Source organism: Dysidea avara, chromosome 3 (genome assembly GCF_963678975.1).
Source record: "Dysidea avara chromosome 3, odDysAvar1.4, whole genome shotgun sequence".
Lineage (NCBI taxonomy): Eukaryota > Metazoa > Porifera > Demospongiae > Dictyoceratida > Dysideidae > Dysidea > Dysidea avara.
The window spans coordinates 37560180-37582533 of record NC_089274.1 but is presented as its reverse complement, the minus strand read 5'-3'; the positions used below and the strand labels follow the sequence as shown (position 1 = coordinate 37582533).

Below are 22354 nucleotides of genomic sequence, written 5' to 3'. Positions count from 1 at the left end.
GAACAGCTGGACGAAGTCACCTTGTAGAGAGTTCAGCTACAAAGAAACCATCATGTAGAGAGTTCAGCTGCAAACAAATCACCCTGTAGAGAGTTCAGCTACAAAAAAATCACCCTGTAGAGAGTTCAGCTAGACGAAGTCACCTTATAGAGAGTTCAGCTACAAAGAAACCATCATGTAGAGAGTTTAGCTGTAAACAAATCACCCTGTAGAGAGACCAGCTAGAAGAGATCACCTTGTAGAGAGTTCAGCTACAAAGAAACCATCCTGTATATAGTTCAGCTACATTTCAAGTCACCCAGTAGAGAGATCAGCTGCAAAAAAATATCCTGTGGGGAATAATGGGCATGTAATAAATATATGTATATAATTTGTATAATTACTAATAAAATCAAAAATAATTGAAATTATTAAAAATCTTCTTTAAGTTCTTTTCTTCTTCCTGTGGTAAAGAAAAAAACACATGGGTTAAAAAAGCCCCAAAGCCAGCCATAGGCCGGCTTTGCAGTATACAAATACAAAAAGAAGTGATATCTAATCAAAAACAGCCAAGCTGTAAAAAAAGGTGCGGCCCCCCAAAAGGCCATGGTGAAAAAAGATGTGAAATCCAAGGTGGCGGCCAAGAAATGGCTGTGATGGTAGGTTAATGGTTACATTTTAATAACGACAATTCAGGTGAATTTGGTGCTAAGACCAAGTGGCACAAAATTCACCTGAATTGTCGTTATTAAAATGTAACCATTAACCTACCATCACAGCCATTTCTTGGCCGCTACCTTGGATTTCACGTCTTTCTTCACCATGGCCTTTTTGGGGGCCGCACCTTTTTTTACAGTTTGGCTGTTTTTGATTTGATTATAAATGCAGCTGAATGCTTTATTAGGGTGACTGTTCTATTAGAGTATCTCGATCTCGCATTTGCTACACGTAGTTGCCTTTCGAATCATAACTCAGTGGTTTGTAATCCGATTCTTCTGTACTACTACAAGGACTTTCTATGATGATTATTCCACCTAAACACTAGTTTTCAGCGCATTGCTCTAAGCGGTTTGCCTGATAGACACGAAAACTAATAGTATTTTTATTCATAAAAATCGATCGCGTAATTTTGACACAGGTCGGGTTTTGTGTCATATCTCCGTGGTCATTACCTCGATTACTTTCAAACCACAAAAAGGCACTCCTACGATGGTTGCTCCATCTACATAGCAATTTTCAACTGATTCCTCAAAGGAGTATACCCTGTAGGCGTGACAGACCTTCGACCTTATTTTACGCAAATAATCGGTCATAACTCCGTGAATGTTCATCGGATTCCTATCAAAGTTGGTACAGAGATCCGCCTTAATGAGCCCTTTAAGTGTGCCAAATTTCAGCCCGATCTGAGCCTGCATTCGTGTTTTATCGCGGATTTTGCGAAGTGTGCGAAATGAAGAAGGAGTAGAAGAAAAAAACGAAGAAATTAAAACGAAATTTTGTTCGCTCGTATCTCGGAAATGGCTGAAGCGATTTTCTTTATATTTGGTGTGTAGACTCCCCTTGCTGGCCGGCACCTCTCTAGCAAATTTGGTTCCAATCGGATGAGGGATCACAGAGCTACATAGGTGTGAAAATTGCGTTTTCTTTCTTCCTGTTAATATATTCATGGGTGGCACGCCGGCTTCTTGGGCCGCACGACACACTACCGTGTGTCTTGATTATTAGGGATCACAAAGAACTGGGCTTTGCCAGCTAAAATATCTCCATAAAACCAGCATCAATTTCCCTTCATGACAACTTGGCAGCTTGGTTAGACACAGCCAAGCCCTAAAATGTCTTCAGACCTATCCCAATCCATTCCAAAACGTTTCTATGGAATTTAAAAAACTTCCATTCAGCAGAATTTTATGCTGACTAAGGGCATACACAGGAATTTTGAAAAGGGGTTTCCGCTCAGCTAAGTGACTGTTGTATTAGAGTAGCTTATATTACTTGACTGCTCTAAAGTTTAAAATGAAATCCCTGGAAACCTCCCTCAGTACGCCCTTACTGACTGACTAACTAACTAACTAACTGACTGATGCCTCCAGCCAAACATAACGTGATAATGGATAAAGTTACAGGCTTGATTTCTTCACTGTTCGACACCGTTTTGACCAGAGATGTGCCTTTTCACCAACCACAGTATGTACAATACATGCATCATGAATTTGTTTTTATCCTTTGTGTTCCAGTTCTTTTTGCTGACAATGCAAGGTGTCAATTTGTGACAAAACAATATGGATTCCCTGTGGCTGAGCTGGCTATTATGCTTTTTGCCCATATTTTCCTGGATTGATTGCAGATACTCTTCTTGTACTGTTCTTCGTTTGCAATGCTGTGCAACAGATGCAGCATAGCTGAAAACAAAGCATAATGGTCACCTCCCTTACAATAAAGCAATAATGTATGCAGTGTGATAGCCATATAAGATGACAGAGAAGACACTAGGCAGCAGTATGTGCTTCCACCCTGTCCTATGTCGGACCAAAAGGATAGCATAGACAAGTAGGATTAAAATAATTATATTGGTGGAACATATAGGACAGTCCCGAGGATGTACGCCCTGTCCTATTATGGGATCAGAAGGATATAGCGGACTGGTAGGCTTGAGATGTATGGGACAATTCTTAGGCTGTCCTATATGGGACCAAAAGGATAGGACAGACAAGTAGGATTGAGACATAATGGTGGGACATAATGAAAAATCTTTAGGATGTCCTATGTATAAGGGACCAAAAGGATAGGATTAGGTATTTTCCTAGCTGTCTACTTCCTATATACCCTGATTATAATCAGTCTTTAAGTACATATCCACTGACTTGTCTTTGCTGCATAACATGTTATACATTGTCATGTTATGTATGTGTCGATTACAGATATGGAATTGGCCTGGTTTGTGATTATACTGATATGTATTATTATACTTTGCAGTAAGTTAATGTGTGTGTGTGTTTTGGTGGATCACATTGTACAATACATTGTAGCTAATTAATTGCAAACTAGAGTAATATGTAGTTCAATAAATTAGCTTGTACCTGAGTTATGTAAGTATCATATAGCACGATAGTAGTACTGTATGTTACGGATCATGGAGGTATATGCTTTTTCTCACAAAAAATGGCCAGAAACCAGTCTCACAAAAATACCATCTGTATGGGTCGTATCAACCATGTGGCTGGTGGAATAAAAGTAGTTGAGTACTTGATAATGAAAAGAAAAATGAAGTGGGTGAGTTTTGGAAAGGCCAGCACAGATGAACCAATGCTTTTCTCGTCTGTGATGGGAGCTATGGGATATCCCATGCATTCTGGGATCTTCAGTGTATACACGCGGCTTTCCAAGATTGTGGTTTTACCTGGTGCAGCTTTCCATACTAGGAGTTAAATGAAGTAGTCTTCAAAAATAATTACCACAATCGAATGTATCTATGGTGGAGGATGTTGTCTAATTGGTATGGGGACATGTCCACAATGTAAGGGATGTGAGAAATACACCGTCATTAGGTTTAAGTAGCTAGACATGCTTGTTGTGAGTAATATTGCATCTAGGCAAGCAAAGCAAGACAACCACTAAATTACTCTAATAGAACAGTCACAACAATATTGGTGCTAACCGTTTTACACTCAGGTTGGCAAGTGACACCAGTAGTGAGAGTAGATTTGCTAATTTAAATGCAAAGCACAGCACATTACTGACAATAAGTACTTTATTCGATGTAGTGTATATACAGTTGCAAAATATTGTATTGTGATTATACAGCAGTTAGATACATCGTTTCAAGCATATTGAACACCACTAAAGCAGAGCTGTCAGAATTCGATATGTACACTGAAAGTAATAAATTAGTTACAAACTGTATAGCAGGATTGTTTGAGCTGGAAAAATTTTGCAATCCACAAATGTTTTCCTTTGAAATTTGTAGTTTGATCAAAATGGCATTATCTGAGTATTATAAATGCATAAAGATCCTGAAGAAGCAAACATTTCCCTCCTCAAAAAGTTTAATCTACTAAAAAGCAACTTGATGTTGTGCTACTTCTAAAAGCAAAGCACTAGTTATATACCTGGAACAATGCAATATTGTTTTTAACTAAAAAAGGCTTTTGTTTTGTAGTAATGTAATTATGCATAAAGAACTATCAAATTAATTGTTCAACTGTTAAGATTGGTTTGTCCTGAAAGGTAGGTATAAGGCAACTGCTGCAATCCTTATTTGGGGCGAGCCTGAGCGAGCCCCACACTAGCGAGTCGCTCACGTAACTTTCGTCTCAGCGACCATGCCCAAAAAACTACAGAAGAAATCGGAAAGAGACCCTGAAATAAACGGACTTACCGTGAAATAAATGGCGTAAATCACAGCACTTCCATATATGTTCGTCTCATCGACCATGCCACGGAGAAATATACGATGTAGACTACAGCACTTCCATATATGTTCGTCTCATCGACCATGTCACGGAGAAATATACGACGTAGATTACAGCACTTCCATATATGTTCGTCTCATCGACCATGTCACGGAGAAATATACGACGTAGATTACAGCACTTCCATATATGTTCGTCTCATCGGCCATGTCACGGAGAAATATACGACGTAGATTACAGCACTTCCATATATGTTCGTCTCATCGACCATGTCACGGAGAAATATACGAAGTAGATTACAGCACTTCCATATATGTTCGTCTCATCGACCATGTCACGGAGAAATATACGACGTAGATTACAGCGTATGAAACATGTGTATCAGCGCGTGAATATGAAAATCACCTAAGGTTGGCTAAATGAATGCAGAAGAACGGCTTAGAAGAAGGAGACAGCTGTACAGATTGAGAAGGGACCGAGAAACACCAGAAGAAGCTGAAGAAAGACGAAGGAGAAACAGAGAATACTCCAGAACAAGATATGCTCGGCAAAGGGACACAATCTTGCAGCAGAGAAGGCAGAATTAGTATGTAAAATAATGAATCAGTCACACAACAATAACATTGATTTATCTACATAATAATTTTGTTTGTTTGCTTATGCTTTACGTTGTGTTATCAGATTTATATATGACCACTATTGCTGCTATGCATACTCCCATTAAATATGTTCAGGCTCGCCCCACGATGCTGTTTGCATCTGTCTAGTTAGTTACTCTATGGCAATGTAAATATAATGCTAAAATGGGTCTCAGTCACCATGCTCTGTGTCCAGAGGATGGCATAGACTTTGATCAAGTTTTGTAGTTTCTGTTTTGTAAGTAGTTATTGTAGTTTGATCTAGTTACTTGTAAGTTTAGTTCTGTAGTTTTTATTTTCATGCCCTCATTACATACTAGTATAAGCACCACCATGAATGCAATATGGAAAAAAATAGCATGAGGGTGTTGTGGGTAAGAGACTAATACATCACGAGGCAAAGCCAAGTGTTGTATTTGGCTTGAGACCACGCCAGAGTGCTATTTTTCATACTGCACAAGCATGGTGGTGCTTTACCTGGTTTAAAGTGCTTTCTGATCATCTTTGTTTTGAGTGTTCTTTTTGTAGACTTGAACCACGTCGGTTTTCAGCCATCAGACAATCGGTATAAGTGTCTACATAGTACAAATGTGGTCATAAAACAAACAGATAGCATTATTTTGGCTACCTCTGGTGATTTAAAATGTTACACATGTGATCAGCAGTGCTTTATTTCTGTTTGCAGTGCTGTATTTTCATTCAGTGGTGGAGGAAGTAGTTGATATGAGGAGGGGCTGACCAGGGGCGGAAACGAACTGAGGCACTACATTGTCTCTGGTTTGGTAAGGTGAGACCAAAAAACAAAAAACAAAAACAAAAAAAAAAGTCACAGCCAGCTGATAATAGCTGCTCACCTCACCAGCTACGCATTTATAACTGATAAACTATGTAAAAATCCTTACATAGCTCGCTACACACTCCTCTAATACTGTGACTGCTTTATTAGAGTGACTGCTCTATTAGAGTATCTCAATCTTTATCACGTTTTCCAGCCCCACCCCAAGAAGGATAATTTCGGCGTGATATCATTCTGAGGGGGGGCTTCAGCCCCATAGCCCCCCGCCTATGTTTTCATTTCAGTGCTGTATGGAAATAATAGCACTCTTATTTGTTTGATCTTCGTCCATGAAAGTGCTTTAATTAATAGTTATTGTAATTTTGTAATTGATGAATTATGTCATAATTCTCTAATTACATTGCTATGCAATGATTAGGAAAACAAACTGCTTTCAACAATGTTTATGCACAGAGTGGCCTCTCTACTGTTTTATAGTTTGTAGTGTTTTTCCCACAAATTCTCTTTACAAACCCTCATTTTGTTCTGGACACACACCTTTCAAGTCAGAGATATATGCATTTCCTAGTAGCCTAAGAGGCCTGTTACCAGTAGTGATTCTAGACCTGACCTATGGAGTAGGGAATGGCATGACCAGTGTTGTATATATGGCTGTAATATAAAGTAGAATTTCAGGGGGTTCAATCCCCAAAAGCTGCAGGATATTTGCAATTTGAAGGCTTGAAAACAACCTAAAATTTACTCTAAAACATGAATTAACAATGCAAATCTATGCTGCATTTTTTTTTCTCAAAACTTATTTTTCAGTAGGGTCCCTGGCCCTCCGTTAGAATCACCTATGCTTGCTACAGTGTTTTTTGGTAGTGAAATATCTGAAGAGCCCAATGGGAAAGTACCGTATAGGGGGAAGTTTCAATGGGCGAAAGTTTCTTATTCGTGGTTAAACTTTCACAGTAGAGCGAATTTTCAGGTTTACACAAATTTCACAATGCTTCATGCCTGCAAGTGCCCCTGCGTGTATATATTGATATATTATACCACGATTAGTTCCATAGATAGTAGAGGGCACGTTAAGGAATCATTTCTCACGATCAGTAGTCCAAGGTTAGGGTTTGGGTTCAGCTTTAGCTGGTGGTAGCTACAGGAGGTAGTACAGGGCAAGCACTAGTTGGAAAGCAGTCAGATAAGGGCAGAAAACATAGCCAGAAGAAGGTATTTTTTTTGTGTGGAGAAGCTGGTCACTTTTGTAGGGATTGTCCAAGAAATCAGCAGAGTCCCAGGCCTGTTAGTACTGAGTCTGTGGGATCTCACTCCGATTGTGACACTGATGATGAAGCATTTGGAGCGTCATCTAGTTTATCTGAACCTGGGAGGTGGATAGTTGACTCTGGAGCATCAAGCCATATGACACCAGTGAAGGAGACACTGGTTGATTATGTAGAGTTCAACAAGTCCCAAATGGTTTGTCTGGGAGATGGCCAAACGGTAGAGGCCTTTGGAAGAGGAAACGTCCACCTCACTATGGTTTTTGGCTCATGTAGTCCTAAGAAGATTACTATGTATGATGCTCTGTATGTTCCTAATTTGAAGTGTAATTTGTTCTCAATTGGAGCAGCTGCTACAAAGGGCAATGTTGTCAAATTTGGGGAAGTCAAGTGCTGGATTCATGGGAAGAGTGGCAAACTGTTAGGAATGGGAACAGTTGCTGGCAAATTGTACTATCTGGATTGCCACATTGTTGCTCAGGACCATGTGACTGTAGTATCAAGACCTCAATCTGGAAACACTGCTGACCTTTGGCACCAGTGTTTAGGTCACTTGAATGGAGGTCAACTGAAAGAGATGGCTACCCATAACATGGTGATGGGAATGAAGATTCCCAAAGCTGAAGATCTTTTTCTTGTGAGAAGTGTGTAGAGGAAAGATGGCTAAGATGCCTTTTAAGTCAGTGGGATCGATTCGCTCAGTATGAAAGTTACAGTGTGTGCATAGTGATGTATGTGGGCCTATGCCTACTTTATCAATTGGAGGAAGAAGGTACTTTGTCACCTTCATTGATAATTACACAAGATTTTGTAGGGTTTATTTTATGAAGGGTAAATCAGAGGTGTTTGACAAGTTCAAGGAGTTTGAGCTCTGTACTACTAATGAGTGTGGCAATTTAATTGGAACCTTGCGTTCAGATAATGGTGGAGAGTACCTCTCAAAGGAGTTTGAAGAATACCTACAAGTTAAAGGAATACACCACAAGCTTTCAGTTCCATACTCACCTGTAGGCACCGGCCGATTATGCCAGCATAATTTAAAACATAATAGGTGACCAAAAGCATCAAGCATAATGCCAGCATAATAGGGACAATGTTTGAAAAATTAATTAAATGCACAATACGCACGCCTGAAAGAAAGCAAATATTCACTGCCAATAGTATTATTAGTGCATATTTAAAAACATGTAATATAACTTATTAAATCGTTTCTTTGTTGGTTATTCACACTTTGCAGAAATAAGATCGAGATACTCTAATAGAGCAGTCACTTACTCTAATAGAACAGCCAGGAAAGGCTGATATACTCTAATAAAGCAGTCAGTTCTAGAGCATAATCTTGATTTTGAAAGCATAATTTTGAGCATAATAAGCTTAATTTTTGAGCAATGCTCAAAAGCATAATAGGTAAAATTTTGGGCATAATAGGCCGGTGCCTACTCACCTGCTCAAAATGGTGTTGCTGAAAGGTTGAACCGCACCCTGATGGAGTCTGCATGTACTATGATGGCTCAAGCAAGACTTTCAGAGAAGTAATGGGCGGAAGCTGTGGCTACTGCAGCCTACCTGAGAAACAGAACAGCCACCAGGTCTCTGAATAAGATGACACCCTACGAAAAATGGTATGGTCGTAAGCCAAATCTTGCACATCTTAGAGTGTTTGGTTGTATAGCTTACGAATATGTTCCTGACAGTAATAGAATGGAAGGCTGAGCAAGAAGGCTGAAAAGTTACATTTTGTTAGATACATGCAGTCTTCAAACAAAGGGATACCCATTTGATTGATGAAAGCACGTTGAAAGTCATCATACATCGAGATGTCATATTCAATGAGGCTGACTTCCAAAATTACCCAGATATCAACAAGAATTTGGATTGTTTTAATGATGATGTGATTCCTGAGGGAGAGGAGTCAGTTGTACAACAACCCAATGATAAAGGTCAAGATCAACACCAGTATCCTGCAAGACAGAGACGTCCGCCAGTAAGGTATGGCATTGATGAGTACACAGACGTGGCATTGTTAGATGGAAGCCAAACAGAAGATCCTCAGAGTATTGAAGAAGCTCTATGGAGTAGGCTTTCTAAGAAGTGACAAGAAGAAGCTGATTTAGAGTTCCAGTCACTGACAGAAAACAACACATGGGAACTAGTAGAGTTGCTCAGTGGAAGAAAGCCAGTTGGATGTAAATGGATCTTTAAGACTAAGCGTAGTGGTAATGGAACAGTAGAACATTATAAGGCACTACTAGTAGCAAAGGGATGCACTCAGAAGTATGGAGAAGACCACAACGAGACATTCTCACCTGTAGTTCAATACTAATCTATACGTGCAATGTTGGCCTTTGTAGTTCAGAATGGTATGATCATTCATCAGATGGATGTGGTGATAGCATTCCTAAATGGAGCATTAGATGAAGAGATCTACATGGAGCAGCCTCCAGGTGAGGGTACTGATTTGACCGTTGTTGCTGTGTACGTTGACAATTTGACCATTGCCACCAAAACCTTACAAGTGATGAAGATGAAAGATGATTTGTCCAACCGCTTCAAGATGAAAGGTTTGGGAAAGATCCATTACTTCCTAGGGATTGCTGTAGAGTATGATGAGGAGAAGAATAGCTCGTGGATGCACCAAAGGCGGTACATCCTAACACTTCTTGATAAGTATGGGCTAAGTGAAGCCAAACCATCCACAACACCAGCTGATATTAATGTTAAATTAGTTAAGCATGATGGAGTTAGTAAGTATGTTGACCAAGTAATTTATCAGTCCATGGTGGGCAGTCTGCTATATGCAGCCACTGCCACAAGACCTGACAATGCCCAAGCAGTGGGAGCTGTGTCAAAATTTAACTCCTGTCCCACCAAAGCTTACCTTACTGCAGTTAAGCAAATACTTCGCTACCTTAAGGGCTAGATGCACTCCACACCTGCTTTACTAATGCACCATTCTAAGGCGTCAATGAAAGCACTGAAAATCTTAGGTGCCGATCTCAGCTCAAATGGGAGCATACCATCTACACCTGATTCCTCTAGGACATCCCCAGGTGTGGCGTCACTGGAATCAAGCAATAGGTAGATTTAATATTGATTTTTGCCATTAGAGAGCCTTTCCCTAGCATGACATGCCACCTGGTCAACTGTGATATACTGTACTTAAGGAACATAGTACAGGGTTGATTGCATCATTAACGCTTTCACCCTCTGGGTAGGACAATAGTTGCCGCTTCCCTGCCTGATGTTTATTAGGAATGCAACCAAATTGGTTGATGTGTACTAAGGGAGCTAAATGTGGAGGGAATGGACCAAGTACTCTGTTCAGGAGGAGCTCATTCTGATGATAATCATCTACTATTTCAGGATGTTGTGTAGCTTACTGCATGTTACTTGCAGCTGAAGTTAGTGGTACTGAAGGGTGTACATCAATATAAACCTGTACTCAATGCCTCGGAGAATCTAGTAAGAAAAATCTCTGTCTGGATGGTAGTGTAATCTCCTAAAGCATGAGTCTAGGTGCAATGGAGTCCAAACCTCAGCCAAATGGGGATCTACACCAGATGATTGTTGCCTCCTTGAGGTATACTCCAGCTCCAAAAGATCTTTGGTATATACATACATGTTATCCTTACCTAAATGAGAAAATAAGGGAGTATAATTTATGTATGTATAATACATGCATGTATGCATGGCAAAAGTCATACACGTTTGCATGCATAACTTAAGCCACACTTGTTGAAGTGGGTGGTCACGTCCACAAATGGACAGAATATACCTACATATCTGCAACTTTGTTTGGGTGAACATCATTCATATAGGTTTACTAATACACATTAAGTTTACTATACTAATTGGTATTACAGTGGATCCTCACTAATCCGTGAACAGCTCTGTTCTCAACTTGATGAAAGTCTGTTCAGATTAGTGAATTTGTTCAGATTAGTGAACCCATTGATTTATATACAGACCTAGTTCAATTACTTTAATAGAACTTAGACAATGGTATGCAGCATTTCGTTTGATGTGTGGAGGTCTCTTATTTGTGAAGAAACCAGATATCGGGTGTCTCACTGGTAAGACACCCGACAGTTGTTTACAACCACAATGTGGTCCACAGTAATGCAATTAGCCTTTGGTGGACAATTAGTATTTTGCACATCAGTAAACACTAAGGGATTGCGAGCAGATTATAAGAAATTGCACTCAGGTATGCTATTATCCTGGGTAGCTCAGTGGATTTATAGACCATCATGGTAACTGGTTAATCAAAAAGCCATTAATTCAGTTTGTGGCCTTTGCCATATTAAAGTGCGCTTTGTAAACCAAGACAGCCATGCTGGCACCGGCTATTCGCATTCGCTGCCATTCACACGTAGCTGTAATGCCTCAAACATACTTTTTATCGACTTTACAAACCTTCAGTTATTCACGTTTCATGGCTTGCACGGCCTCACTTTTGCTTGCTGAAATACCGTTGGTGTTTACAATGGGAATTCTCTATACTAACTCACTGCTTCTACACCATTGTCTAAAACACTTAGACACTCACAATAGGCGTCTTCAAGGATTTGAAAACCATCGGTGACATCAATAATTACTTTGGCTGCACCTCGGTAATTATTGATATCACCTCAGGTTTTTAAATCCTCGAAGACTCCTATTGCGAGTGTCTAACTATTACATACAAAATTGACAAAATACTCTAATAAAACAGTCACTTTTACTGTTCGGATTAGCAAGCTTTCAGATTACTGGAGTTCGGATTAGTGAGGATCCACTGTACAGTATAAGTTATCTTAAGATCCATAAATTGTTCACACAAACAAGTTATTGACCATGTACCAATTCATCATTGAGTTATTACAAAGAACAATAATGTATGTCCAGTAACAAGATAGGTCAATAGTACTTCCTCCTTGGCCCTTGGTCTGTCCTGCTATTCAATGGATGAAACCTCTTAATCCTTGGGAATCTGGAAACCGGGTGTCTGCCTTTGCATTCCTTGCAGAAATAACCATATTTGCAGGAAACGAAGGTACATTTATCTCCTTCCTGATGATTAAAAAGAAAGCAAAATTTATTGCCCGATTCAGATGAATAATTCTGTATGGCCTGGCTGGAAGAAGGAATGTTGATGGGAATCTGTGGAGCTTGTGGGCATTCAGCAGTCCTGTGTACTTTACTTAAACAGGAACTGCAACAGGAAATAGCTTTAGCCCGTCTTGTAAAGGTTTCACTATAGAGATCTAAACCAAAACAGCCAAGCTAAAAAGAGTGCTGCCCTCAAAAAGGCTATGGTGAAAAAAGATGTGAAATTCAAGGTGGCGGCCAAGAAATGGTAAAAAAATTAATAATGACAATTCAGGTGAATTTGGTGCAGCTTGATTGCACCAAATTCACCTGAATTTTCGTTATTAAAATTTTTACCATTAACTTACCATCACAGCCATTTCTTAGCCGCCACCTTGGATTTCATGTCTTTTTCACCATAGCCTTTTTGAGGGTTGCACTCTTTTTTTACAGCTTGGCTGTTTTGGATTAGATATCACTTCTTTTTGTATTTGTATTCCCTGAAGATAGGCTGGCTTTGGGACTTTTTAACCTATCTTTTTTCTTTACCACAGGAAGAAGAAAAATATAAAGCAGATTTTTAATACTTAAACTATTTCTGATTTTTCAGTAAATATACAAATTATATAATATTTAATAGTTATACCACGGCTGTAAGGGATTTTGCTGATATAAACGCCCAATGCAGCCCAAGGGCTGCGGGTCTATATGTCAGCAAAATCCCAAGCAGCCGTGGTATAAGTGATCAAGACTCACGGTAGTGAGGCGCGCGGCCAAGAAACTACAAAGCGCACGCCCAATTAAAAGATGCGTGGCCACTACTGTGAGTTATTTACGTGTAGAGACGGTTTCGCAATATTAGCCTTGATTTATGCAACATCTCCCAATAGGTTTGTATTGCGTTACGTAATAAAAATTTTTTTGTAGTAGTAGTAGTAGTTTTCTTGTGACCGGTGTGGACTGTATTAAAACGCGTATTTAGACATATTTCACTTTATTTCTCAACCTTGTGTTACACCTAGCGTCACCTTATACCAGTCAACTTACCCATGTTTGTACAGTCCATCTAGCACTGACATTATCTATCCTGGTTTGTTCATACGCGTGTTTTCTTCGATCAAACCTCTAATCCCTACAATAACTTTTAAAGACACGATGTGGACACAAGCCCTAATGTCTGATAAACAAGTTGTAAAAGCGTGTAGAACCGTAAGTTCCCTAGGGAAGGTGTTTTAAGCAGAAATCTTTTAAACTCCATTTAGTGCCACGCTTCACGCGTGCGTTGATAATTGGCAGATGTCTTATAAACAAGTGTGAAAGCGTCAAGAACGTAGCGTCACTAGAGAAGGTGTTCCAAGCATAATTCTTGTTGCCACACCACACATGGTGTATTAAAATAACTTGTGTGTTCTGGTGGTGCTCAAACCAGCTTGTTACATAGCATTACCCACCCTAACAGCAAGTAGTCACTCCCACTGTGGCTTTCGTCATGCATGTCATTTAATTAATACACATGTTACATAACAAAATATATCACATTAATTGTTTGTGACATTAACAATAAAATTCTGACAATAAAATGGGATAGTTAGTCCCATCACAACTGTACGCCTCATCCTGGAAATTCAGAAGATTGTAATCAACTGAGATATAATGCCAAGATCTTACCAGGCCTCATCGTCCATGTACACTTGACAATTGAGAACTAAAGAACACACATAACATTATATAATTCTTCTGTCTATATAAACTTACTCTCCCGAACCTTGATCTTTACGTATGTACCACTGCTAGTGAGAGAACCGCATGCTATGACCAAGTACCCTGTACCTTTAAAATTGACAGGGCATTTAATACAATACAGCTAAAAATCTGTCACTTTTTACACAAATGACAGATTTAGGAATCTGAAAATTCATCACACCCTTGAGGTAATACAAAAATTTCTTAGTATACACACAGACTGACCTGAAGATCCACAACGTCCTTGATGTTACTACAGTTCACGCACACTTGGTGTACAGTCCACGCACACTTGGTGTACAGTCCACGTACACTTAACAATTGAGAACTAAAGAACACACATAACATTATAAAATTCCTTTGTCTACTTACCCCCCAAACCTTGATCTTAGTTGCCAAGTTTAGAGCAGCTCTAGCCAAGTTATGTATGTAGCACTGCTAGTAAGAGAACCGCATGCTATGACCAAGTACCCTGTACCTGTACAATCGACAGGCGGGCATTAAATACAATACAGCTAAAAATCTGTCACTTTTTACGTAAATGACAGATTTGGGGAACTGAAAATTCATCACACCCTTGAGGTAATACGTTTGAGGATTCACAAGTTGGCCCAGCAGTGACCTTACTACACAGTGTCCTGATTAGACAGGTTTCACTGTACATAAAGACCAGTATATATGCAATGTGAAAGAGTATTTTTTTTTGTACAAGCATCATGTAGATTACCTTACTTCTTCCACCTAGTTCCGGGACTTCTAAATTGGTACTACAGTGACAATGAAAGCTGTTTGGTCTGTACGAGTACACCTTGTTGACAATCCATCCATGAGATATAATTTCAAGCGGGATAATATTGGTATTTGCTGCTACTCAACTTGGTACCATCACAGAAGTTTTCAGCTTGGTCTCAGTGAACTTGCACTAGTCAGTGCAGACATCTGACAGTCTAAAAACCAATCGCATACACGCGGTTAACCAGTGTGAATAGATGTGGCACTTCGTACACTAGCCCCATTTTTTTTCACTCCTCGTTTCGTTACTGAACCTCCACTCCTCGTTTCATTACTGAACATCCATTCCTCGTTTCGTTACTGAACCTCCACTCCTCTTTTCGTTACTGAACTTCCACGAAGAGCTGAGTACATCAGTATTCTCGCCGGCGACTCTTTAATATCCATTCGACGTTCTTCTTCAAGCGGTGTAGACTCTACGTATCTTAGTTTCAAATCAGTTAAGTACGCTTTGCCGCTCCATTGAAATCCAGTTACAAATATTTAGTAGTATTCAGTTTCAGTCTTCTCAAGACATGGACTACCATCAATAATTAATAAACCGCGTATCACGTGTATTCACTTGAGGTGTTACAGGGACTTTCCAACAGATTTCCCCTAAATAGGCCACGTGATCATTGTCAGTCAAGTGGAACTTGTTCTTGGTTATGGCTCTACAATGTGGTACTCGTACTTTAATGTATTTTAGTGTTTAATAATATTATACTTCCCTCTCAAGACATGGACTGCTATCAATAATAATATAAATTGCGCATCAAGTGTGTTCACTTTTCACTTGAAGTGTTACTGTGCAGGGTCTTTCCAAGGGATATCCCCTAAATAGGTCATGTGATAATTGTCAGTCAGGTGGAACTTATTTATTTCCATTAATGCACCATGGAGCTTGTGTTGTGACTTTCATTAATTGATCATTATGCACATACCATGGTGCAACAAAGTTTGTAACAAATTGCTGGAATGTGGTTCATGGTTTGCCGGTATGAGCTTGTGTTGTGGCTTTCAACTTTTGTAACAGATTGCTTGAATGTACATATGCATGTGGTTCGTGGTTGCCAATGATTGTGTATATGAGTTGGGGTTGTTCCACACAGCTTGCACAATATTCAGATGTCTGCATGATGACACAAGGTTAAGTGAGACCTATAAAAGAACAAGCAGGCACTGAACTTAACCTTAAATTAAACACACATGCAACTAACCTGAAGTCGCAACACCAAAGACACTTGCTTGGATATCCTCATGGCTTAACTATGGAGTGACATGTGTAATTAACCGGCACTAAACAGTATCTACAACACAATTTTCTTTTCTGCAATAACTTTTTAGCACCAAGTAAAGGCACTACCATCTCTCCTACAAGAGCATTTCACAAGAGATGTGATATTAACTTGAGTACAACCAATATGTGGTGTATGTTTGTTAACATGTGTGTATAGTGTTTGCACATTTTGTGTGCGTCTTGTGCTTGTATATGATTAAACGTGTGTTTGTATGTGGTGAAATAAAGATAATAGTATGATGTTTGTGATCTCTTTCATAACCCTTAGCAAAGCATCTAACTCTACGAGTGGCAAACCAAGTTGATAGGTCGTCCTCAGGGCACTATGGCAGTGGTCATAGCAGGTTTTATTCATTGACAAGTACAGAATGATTGATATACTCCAATAGAACAGTCAAGCAATAAATACTCTGATAGAACAGTCAGGCAATAAAATACTCTAATAGAACAGTCATTGAACAATATAACTGAATATTTACATTTCTGTCTGAAAACACTCCCAGATCCCAGATGCAATCTCAGAGTTGCTATTTCAAGATGGTGGCTTTCCCCAAGATCACCTAGAAAAGCATGCTTTGCAAATAAGTGCTTTACACACATCTTCGGTAACTCTGACTGTAGCATTATTGCTTGGCATGACCATTAATTTCCACTGGCCCTTGTCCTAATAAAAAATTATCAGCTACTATAGGAATGTATGTTATATGCTCACCACCTATCAGCAGATTTGTTTTTGTTGCAACACCTCTACAAGGCAGAATTCATCATACACCCCCCATGGCTTGAAAATTGGGTCTGTAAATTATATAACTGACAAAAATTAGTGATATCCCCCCCCAAAACACCTTCGCTGTAAAAAAAAGGCGCGCCCAAGAAACTACAAGTATCTGTAACCCAATGTAAAACAGATAAGCTGTAGAAAAACACTCCATGAAATTAATGGGTAACTGAAAGAGCTGATATCTAGAGCGGCCAAGAATCAATAATGTCACTACAACTGACTATGATTACCAAAGAATATCTTGGCTGTAAAACAGGTAAATAAAAGTAACTGGCAACCAAAACAGGTGATATCTGAAGCGGCCAAGAATAAAAGTTAAGTTGATACAACTTAATATACAATTATAAACTTGCAACATTGAATCCTAATCATTTATACATTCACCCTTGCTACATCCTAAATTAATTCTTTGTAACTCTAATTGGGTGGTAATTTGGCCGCCTTTTTTTTCTTTACTCTGACTATTGAAAAAGGCGGCCAAATTACCAGCCAATTAGAGTTACAAAGAATTAATTTAGGATGTAGCAAGGGTGAATGTATAGAACACAGTTGAATGATTAGGATTCAATGTTGCAAGTTTATAATTGTAGTAAGTTGTATCAACTTAACTTTTATTCTTGGCCGCTTCAGATATCAACTGTTTTGGTTGCCAGTTACTTTTATTTACCTGTTTTACAGCCAAGGTATTCTTTGGTAATCATAGTCAGTGGTAGTGACATTATTGATTCTTGGCCGCTCTAGATATCAGCTCTTTCAGTTACCCATTAATTTCATGGAGTGTTTTCTACAGCTTATCTGTTTTACATTGGGTTACAGATACTTGTAGTTTCTTGGACGCGCCTTTTTTTTACAGCGAAGGTGTTTTTGGGGGGGATATATATCACTTGGGGCGCACTCACCTAATAAGTGAAAGAACTAACGAGAACTCATCCCGTTTGTTTTATAAAGTAGCATCTGAAAATCGATCATGGTTTTAAAAACGTGGGCTAATAGCCATCAAACGTTGTCCATACATTAAAATGTTATTAATACGTTATAATGTTAGAAACCTTGCAATTGTGGGATTGAGTTTATATTGTTATTATTTTTGTACTAAGTTAAGCCAGCTAACTTCGCTATTGGGACAGTAAGTAAGTTTTTATACTAAGTTAAGTACTTGGGACTGTAAGTTACTAACCTATTTCAACGTAGCAATAGTAACTTTGCTGTTCTGTGGTCTGTTTAAAGGCTGATACGCAGTGAGTAGAAATACGCATCCACGATCGCCCAAACAATTATTTTGTGCCTTCATTATCGTTTTTTAACAACCAACTAGTCTATCTTAGCAAATATACTCTAGCAACCACTACAAAAATGAGTCCCACAATTCAATGCTCTGTCGCTCAATAAAACGAGTCAAAGTGCATTGTTTCTTTGAACTGGTTGGGTATCAGTCATGGGCAAACCGCTTTCCCATGATATTGTCCGGGTAATATCTTGATATTGCCCAGGCAATATGCGAGTTAAACCCCGAGCGCCGCCTTTGAACGCCCACACTAAAGTGGTATATATATATATATATACATATACATATTCCAATTATTCCCTACAGGATAACTTGTTTGCAGCTGATCTCTCTACTGGGTGACTTGAAATGTAGCTGAACTCTCTACACGGTGATTTCCTTGTAGCTGAACTCTCTACAGGATTCTCTCTACAGGGTGACTTGTTTCTAGCTGATCTCTGTACAGGGTAACTTGTTTGTAGCTGAACTCTCTACAGGGTGATTTGCTTGTAGCTACACTCTCTACATTGTATCTAGTTTCTAGCTCATCTCTCTGTAAGGTGGCTTGTTTCTAGCCGATCTCTCTACAGGGTAACTTGTTTATACAGTAGCTAAACTCTCTACAGGGTGGTTTCTTTGTAGCTGAACTCTCTACAGGGTGATTTGTTTCCAGCTGATCTCTCTACAGGGTTACTTTGTCTGGCTAATCTCTTTAAAGGGTGATTTGTTTTTGTAGCTGAACTCTCTACAGATCACTAGTTTCTAGCTGATCTCTCTACAGGGTGATGTGTTTGTAGCTGAAATATCTACAGGGTGATTTGTTTGTAGCTGAATTCTCTTCAGGGTGACTTGTTTCTAGCTGATATCTCTATCTAATCAAAAACAGCTAAGCTGTAAAAAACGGTGCGGCCCCAAAAAGGCCATGGTGAAAAAAGATGTGAAATCCAAGGTGGCGGCCAAGAAATGGCTGTGATGGTAGGTTAATGGTAAAAATTTTAATAACGACAATTCAGGTGAATTTGGTGCCGCTTGGTCTTGGCACAAAATTCACCTGAATTGTCGTTATTAAAATTTTTACCATTAACCTACCATCACAGCCATTTCTTGGCTGCCACCTTGGATTTCACATCTTTTTTCACCATGGCCTTTTTGGGGCCGCACCTTATTTTTACAGCTTAGCTGTTTTTGATTAGATTTCACTTCTTTTTGTGTTTGTATACCCCAAAGCCGGCCTATGGCCAGCTTTGGGGATTTTCTTTTCTTTACCACAGGAAGAAGAAAAGATGAAGCAGATGTTAAATACTTTAAATATTTTATCAGTAAATGTACAAATTATATATATATATATAATACATGTATTTATTACAGAACAGTCTACATGGTGGTTTCTTTATAACTGAACACTCTACAAAGTGACTTTTTGTAGCTGATATTTCTACAGGGTGATTTGTTTGTAGCTGAACTCTCTACAAAGAACTTCTTCAAACTGATCTCTGTACAGGGTGAATTGTTTGTAGCTGAACTCTCTACAAGGTAACTTCTTCTAGCTGATCTCTATACAGAGTGACTTGTTTGTAGCTGAACTCTCTACATGATGGTTTCTTTGTAGCTGAATTCTCTAAAAAGTAATTTCTTCTAGCTGATTTTTCTACAGGGCGATTTGTTTGCAGCTGAATTCTCCATAAGGTAATTTGGTTGCAACTGAACTCTCTACATGGTGATTTCTTGTAGCTGAGCTCTCTACAAGGTGACTTCTTCTAGCTGAACTCTCTACAGAGTGATCTTTTCGTAGCTGAAACTCTCTACAGGGTGATTTGTTTACAGCTGAACTCTCTACATAGTGCATAGTTTCTTTGTAACTGAACTCTCTACAAGGTGACTTCTTCTAGCTGATCTCTCTACAGGGTGATCTGTTCGTAGCTGAACTCTCTACAGGGTGATTTGTTTGTAGCTGAACTCTCTACAGGGTGACTTGTTTCTAGCTGATCTCTCTATAGGGTAACTTGTTTCTAGCTGAACTCTCTACAGGGTGATTTGTTTGTAGCTGAACTCTCTACAGGGTGATTTGTTTGTAGCTGAACTCTCTACAGGGTGATTTGTTTCTAGCTGAACTCTCTACAGGGTGATTTGTTTCTAGCTGAAACTCTCTGCAGGGTGATTTGAACTCTCTACAGGGTGGTTTCTTTGTAGCTGAACTATCTACAAGGTGACGTCTTCTAGCTGATCTCTCTACAGGGTGACTTGATTCTAGCTGAACTCTCTACATGGTGATCTGTTCGTAGCTGAACTCTCTATAGGGTGATTTGTTTGTAGCTGAAATTTCTACAGGTTGATTTGTGTATAGCTGAACTGTCTTCAGGGCGATTTGTTTCTAGCTGATCTCTCTACAGGTTGATTTGTTTGTAGCTGAACTCTCTACAGGGTGATTTGTTTCTAGTTGATCTCTCTATAGGGTAACTTGTTTGTGGCTGAACTTTCTACAGGGTGGTTTCTTTGTAGCTGAACTCTATACATGGTAGTCTGTTGCAGGGTGATTATTTGTAGCTGGACTCTCTATAGGGTGACTTGTTTCTAGCTGATTTTTCTATACAAAAAGTAACTTGTTTTAAACTCACTACAGGGTGATTTGCTTGTAGCTAATTTCTCTGCAGGGTGATTTGTTTGTAACTGAGATCTTTACAGGGTGACTTGTTTGTAGCCTACAGGGTTACTTGTTTGTAGCTGATCTCTATAAGATAGCCTGTTTGTAGCTGAACTCTCTACAGGGTAGTTTCTTTGTAGCTGATCTCTCTACAGGGTGACTTGTTTCTAGCTGAACTCTCTACAGGGTGATCTGTTTGTAGCTGAACTCTCTACAGGGTGACTTGTTTCTAGTTAATCTCTTTACAGGGTGATTTGTTTGCAGCTGAACTCTCTACATGGTGACTTGGTTCTTGCTTATCTTTCTACAGGGTGACTTATTTCTAGCTAATGTCTTTACAGGGTAACTTTTTCTAGTTAATCTCTCTATAGTGTGACTTGTTTGTAGCGGATCTCTGTAGGGTGATAGCAGGGTAACTTGTTTCTAGCTGACCTCTCTACAGGGGGACTTGTTTCTAGCTGAAGTAACAGGGTAATTTGTTTGTAACTGAACTGTCTACATTGTTACTGGTTTCTAGCCGATCTCTCTACAGGGTGACTTGTTTCTAGCTGATCTCTCTTTTCTGGGTAAATTATTTCTTGCTGCTCTCTCTACAGAGTGATTTGCTTTTAGCGGATCTCTCTACAGGGTGTCTTGTTTCTATCTGATCTCTATACAGGGTGACTTGTTTCTAGCTGAGCTCTCTACCAGGTGACTTAATTGCTTGTAGCTGAACTCTGTACAAGGTGATTAATTTTAGTTGTGGCTGAACTCTCTCCAAGGCAAATCGGTTTCAAACTGATCTCTCTACAGGGTAAATTATTTCTTGCTGCTCTCTCTACAGGGCGAGTTTTTTCTAGCTGAACTCTCTACAGGGTGATTTGCTTTTATGCATAGCTGATCTCTCTACAGGGTGTCTTGTTTCTAGCTGAGCTATCTACATGGTGCTTGTAGCTGAACTCTGTACAAGATAATTTAGTTGTGGCTGAACTTTCTCCAGGGTCAATTGGTTTCAACTGATCTCCCTACAGGGTGACTTGTAATGGTCTGAATTGCTAGAGCAATATATTTGTAGTTGCATGGTGACTGTTCTATTAGGTAGCTGAATGCTCTATTAGGGTGACTGTTCTATTAGAGTATCTTGATCTCGCTTTTACTACACATAGTTCGCTTTCGAATCATAACTCAGTGGTTTGTAATCCGATTCTTCTGTACTACTGCAAGGACTTTCTATGATGATTATTCCAGCTACATACCAATTTTCAGCTCATTGCTCTAGGCTGTTTGCCTGGTAGGCGTGAAAACTAGTAGTTATTTTATTCATAAAATTTGATCGTGTAATTATGACACAGGTTGGGTTTTGTGTCATATCTCCATGGTCTTTATCTCCTACGATGGTTACTCCATCTACATAGCAATTTTCAACTCATTCCTCCAAGGGGTTTACTGTGTGGGCATGACAAGTTTGACCTTATTTTATGCAAATAATTGGTCATAACTGCATGAATGTTCATCAGATTCCTACCAAACACTTGGTACTGAGATCCACTTTAATGAGCCCTTTAAGTGTGCCAAATTTCAGCTTGATTGGAGCACACAGTGGTATGTTATGGCAGATTTTGCAAAATGTGCAAAAAGAAGTAGAAGAAAAAAACGAATAAATTTAATGAAATTTTGGCTGCACGTATCTCGGAAATGTCTGGAGTGATTTTCTTCAA

At 39.2% G+C, this 22354-nt stretch overlaps 1 protein-coding gene and 1 long non-coding RNA gene across 7 annotated transcripts in view; one reads left to right on the top strand and one right to left on the bottom strand.

The window, feature by feature from the left end:
- Nucleotides 1–22354, top strand: part of LOC136250892 (E-selectin-like) — a 148006-nt gene that overhangs the window by 32737 nt on the left and 92915 nt on the right. For both annotated transcript variants that reach the window (XM_066043233.1, XM_066043232.1), the window contains exon 2: nucleotides 2898–2951. In XM_066043233.1, coding sequence (XP_065899305.1) covers nucleotides 2900–2951 — 52 coding nt within the window. In that variant the 5' untranslated portion in view covers nucleotides 2898–2899. The remainder of the gene's footprint in view (nucleotides 1–2897; nucleotides 2952–22354) is intronic.
- LOC136250901 (uncharacterized) lies at nucleotides 13291–15463 on the bottom strand. Of its 5 annotated transcripts, none has more exons than XR_010698812.1 (5): nucleotides 14633–15463; nucleotides 14282–14378; nucleotides 14126–14228; nucleotides 13923–13987; nucleotides 13293–13862 (listed from the first exon to the last, which is right to left on the bottom strand). It is a non-coding gene; the product is annotated as an uncharacterized lncRNA (long non-coding RNA). The 5 variants fall into 5 exon arrangements; XR_010698810.1 differs by having other exon boundaries at nucleotides 14628–15461; XR_010698811.1 differs by having other exon boundaries at nucleotides 13291–13862; nucleotides 13913–13987; nucleotides 14282–15453.